The following is a 4,062-nucleotide window of genomic DNA, read 5'->3' as shown; positions in this document are numbered from 1 at the left end:
AGCAGCAGAACTGGACAAAGGTCTCATCACCAGAAGACTTCAGAACACTCAACTGTTTGCCAGAGCTTGAAACATTAAAGCTCTCAGATGCCTGCAGCACATTTTTCTGACACACACTTGCTCATTTTGCTAGTCTTGAGCCCCTTTCTTTCTCAAAGCCCCAACAGGAATAATGAACTGCAGAAGCCTGGGTAGCCAGACTCCCCATCCTGCCACAAGTGGGGTATCTCTGGAGAACATAAAAGAGCAAGTTACATTAATGCTGCCAGGGACTCACCAAGTAGCTTTCCTTGCTGGAACTGCTCCTCAAGAATACTTGCTATTTTGGCATTCTTCTTTCGCTCATCATATTTTTTCTGGATCTTCTTTGAACGCTTCTTGTTCAGTATTTCCTCCTCTTCAGGAGTCTAAATCCAAGACCAAAAGCAAAAAAAAGTAGTTTAACAAATGGCCACCTTCCACTAACACAGGTGTTTTCCACTACCATGAAGGAAGCCCTTGTATTCTCAACACTGTACTGTTTTCAAAGTCATACCTGGCTGAGGTACAAATACTTTCATCTCACAGAACCAGGTGCTGCATTTCACTTTTGAGACCAAGAAATGTAAGTAACATTGCTAACCAGTCACTGCTGACAACTGAGCACATTACCCTAGGGAAGGCTGTTCTTAAGTCAATGAAACTGCAAAGGTTTCCCTGGTGAACCAACCCCTCCTCCTACAAAAAGCAGTGAATACTCTTTCCTAGCAATCCAGGGTTTGATTAATAGATTAATGGTTCAGTGTAGTTTCAAGACACTTAAAAACAGGCGTAAGTTCAATTAGCAATCCCCAAGCTTCTCACCAAAGCAATCACTGCCCAGCACAAGAACCCAACCTACAAAGTCTTCCTCAGCATCCTAAATTGTCATCGCTCTCCCTTCAGTAGCAGAACTGGACAAGGGTATCATCATTAGAAGACAAAGATCTTGACAGGCAGGTCCTTGTGCACAAATGGGTGTAATGCTTCTGGGAGAGCTCCTGCTACTGAGCACTCCATTAAGAGAGCCAGACTTATCCTGGGAACCAACCGATGGGAACACAACTCGGACAAGTACTGCTGGTACCCAACCCTATTCTGGCAGGCACTGTCTGTCCAGGATGGGTAAGTGCCTCTGGCAGGAGCCCAAAGGAGAAGCCCAGGCGTACCAGTTTGGCGCCCTTCTTGCGTCCCAGGGGCAGGGCATAGTGTGCCTCGTACCACTGCCGGTACGGGGTGCTGTCGATGAGCACGATGCAGTTCTTCACCAGCGTCTTTGTCCGCACCAGCTCGTTGTTGGAAGCGTTGTACACAACGTCAATAATTCTGGTCTTGCGAGTGCAGCCTTTCAAGAGAAGAGCATGAGTTCAGACCTACAGGGATCAGACAGCTGAGTATGCAGCTCACAGCATCTCGCACATACCCTTTAAATAACTTTGCACTCAACACCCCATCCAGTATCTTCCAGCCTGCCTGGCATTGAATTAAATTTAACTAGAAGATGCATTTATTTTTCATCTGTCAAACTTTCTGTTGTTAGGACAGAAATCTACACCTGGAAACAAAATCCCTCCTACATGTAAAATCAGCATCAGTAGCCTTGCTGGAACTCATCTCCAAAGTATCTAAGCAATTCCAGAAAACAACTTTCCAGACTAGCAAGATGAGCAGATGCCAACTAACACTGCCCACAGGGCTCAATGCTGTATGCACCTGCTATAATTACTGAATTAAGCCATACTGAGTGGGACTGCCCCGCAACACATCTCAGAAGCCATTTCTACAGCATGACGGTCTATGAGCAAATTGAGAAGGAAAGCTGGTGTTTTCACCCTTCCAAGACCCACCTGAAGCATGCAGCCTTAGCTACTAGATTTGACTGTTTAGCAGTCGCCTGCCCTGAAAACAGCCCTGCACATACACAAAGATCAGGCACAAGGTGGGTTTTCTCCCTTCACTCACATACCTTGTCCATGTTGCAAGGTACACTCAGCCCCTTCACATGTGCAATACTGACTGTAATGACACTTTTCACTGCACAGACAATGCTCTGAGATAACCGAAAGCATGTCCCATCCCCTCACACCATGCAGGTCACTAAGCCACCACCCTCCTTACTGCTGTTTTACCATCCTACTCAGCACTCAACACTGGCTGGGCCCAGGCTCAAGTGATACTGCTGTCTGCTCATAAAGCAAAGAAAACCCATCTTGCTCAGGGAAAATATGACAGAATCCCCCTCTTGCTTCTGGGCTTACCACTTTTGCTTAGCAAAGCAGAAATATGAAATTGCACATGCTAACGTAACATTGTTCTAGGGTCAGGCCTTTTCACAAGCATCCTCAGCATCTTTCTCTGTTGCTCAACATCACTTAACTTTTAGTAACCATACTCACTCACTGACAAAACTTGTGTTTCTGAAGAACTACTCATATATAGGATTTCAGCCCCTTTTTAGTCCCCCTCCCCCATAAAAAGTTAAGGTAAGCATGTCACTCAGTGTAACTATGACACTCCTATCACTGTGAACTTAGTGGAAATCCAGGTCCCCTAAGGCCACATAAGGTCAAAGTTATCATCATCACCATGCATGCTGCTTCAGCTGCAAGCTCCAGGATGCTCAGGATGCAGCTCCAAGCCCACAAATCCATGCTTGCATCCCTCCACTGTGCAGCAGTCCTGCAGACCAGCACAGGTTTCCCTCCCACGCAGTGGGCTCAGCACATACTTACATTCTGACCCCCAGGAGAAGTTGCCGACATCCAAGCGAAGGGCTCGGTACTTCTTATTTCCGCCCCGCACCCTCACGGTGTGAATCCGGCGTGGGCCAATCTGCAGTCAGAAACAAACACCGGGCTGCTCTTGGCGCTGGAATGCTGCACGGCCCTCACAGGAGCCCAGCACAGCCCCAACCTCGAAGGCAATGTGGTCAGTGTAACTATGACAAACCCCAGCATCGGCAGATACAGTAAATGACCAGAACGGTCTGTTGCATCTACCTAAGGTGAAAGCTTCATCACTCCAATTGCCTCTTACTGCAAAAATGTATCGCTGCTTTCCATCGGCAGAGGGGCAAATACAACCTTCTAGAGAAAGATGGTCAGATATTCAACCCCATACCAAACAGCAGGGATTTAAACCTCTAATAGCACAGAAGCAGCAACTCGAGTTGCTGCAGCAATTCCGACCAACTCTGCTCAATCACTCACCTTAGTGTTGGCAGGAGGTCGCCCCAACTCATACTTCCTTTTCTTATGGTAGGGCTTCCTCTTGCCCCCAGTCTTGCGACGCTTATGCCAGTTGTCCCGGGAGATACCTGAATGGAGAGCAGCGTGGTCAGAGGGTGCCACCAGCCCAGCCGGCTGCAGCAGCAGGGCACGGCTCTGAGTCCTCAGCTCTCCAAGGTTGGTATCCGCACAGTGCACTCAGCCTTATGCAGCAGTTAGAGATGCTTCATCATTGATACTCAGACCTGCCCCGAGCACATCCCTTCCAGCACAGCTGTACAAGCAGACAGAACCCCTCTTCCGTGCTCTCCTTGGGAAGCTGCCTCCCAACGTACCTCGCGTGCTCGGCGCTCTCTGGGAAGCGCCCGATGCCGATGTGACAGGCACGCTACAGCAATCATCCTACGCTACTGGCAGGATGTGGTAGGTCCGCTATAGGAAGGGACCCCCATCCCACCCGTCCGCTGAGCCCCTACGAGAGACACCCCGAATCAACTCAGCCTGCTGGGTCCCCAGCGGGGACAATCTCTGCAGAGCACGCCACCTCCCGCAAGGGCCCAAGCTGCCAACTTGCGCAGCGTTCCACAACGCCAGCCCGCACCCCTCCTGATGGGCCCACTAAATGCTGTTCCACCTCACCCGCATCTGCTCATCTGCAGCAGACACCGGGAGAGAGCCCAGCGCTCAGGACCTGCAAGAAATTAAGGCGCAGCGAGACGAGGCCGCCCACCCTCATCCTCCACCAGCCGCCATGTTGGGCCCGCTCATCCTCCCCCCGCCAGCGGCTCCCCCCCCCCCCCCCCCCCCCCCCCCGCGC

At 50.3% G+C, this 4,062-nt stretch overlaps 1 protein-coding gene and 3 non-coding genes across 4 annotated transcripts in view; all 4 read right to left on the bottom strand.

The window, feature by feature from the left end:
• The window catches only part of RPS8 (ribosomal protein S8), a 4,399-nt gene extending 401 nt beyond the window's left edge, over positions 1-3,998 (bottom strand). Inside the window, exons 1-7 of the mRNA XM_031058668.1 lie at positions 3,989-3,998; positions 3,885-3,898; positions 3,581-3,633; positions 3,228-3,444; positions 2,751-2,850; positions 1,188-1,363; positions 278-407 (exon numbers count right to left, since the gene is read on the bottom strand). Coding sequence (XP_030914528.1) covers positions 278-407; positions 1,188-1,363; positions 2,751-2,850; positions 3,228-3,444; positions 3,581-3,633; positions 3,885-3,898; positions 3,989-3,998 — 700 coding nt within the window. The remainder of the gene's footprint in view (positions 1-277; positions 408-1,187; positions 1,364-2,750; positions 2,851-3,227; positions 3,445-3,580; positions 3,634-3,884; positions 3,899-3,988) is intronic.
• On the bottom strand, positions 886-958 carry LOC115948109. The gene has a single exon (XR_004081954.1). It is a non-coding gene; the product is annotated as a small nucleolar RNA SNORD38 (small nucleolar RNA).
• On the bottom strand, positions 2,942-3,045 carry LOC115948110. Its single transcript, XR_004081955.1, has one exon. It is a non-coding gene; the product is annotated as a small nucleolar RNA SNORD46 (small nucleolar RNA).
• LOC115948108 lies at positions 3,403-3,487 on the bottom strand. The gene has a single exon (XR_004081953.1). It is a non-coding gene; the product is annotated as a small nucleolar RNA SNORD55/SNORD39 (small nucleolar RNA).
• Positions 3,999-4,062: the final 64 nt, after the last annotated feature.

Source organism: Geospiza fortis, unplaced genomic scaffold, assembly GCF_000277835.1.
Source record: "Geospiza fortis unplaced genomic scaffold, GeoFor_1.0 scaffold333, whole genome shotgun sequence".
In the NCBI taxonomy this organism is placed as follows: Eukaryota; Metazoa; Chordata; class Aves; order Passeriformes; family Thraupidae; genus Geospiza; species Geospiza fortis.
Note: the sequence above shows the minus strand (reverse complement) of the source record. Positions and strands in the feature narration are given on the sequence as shown.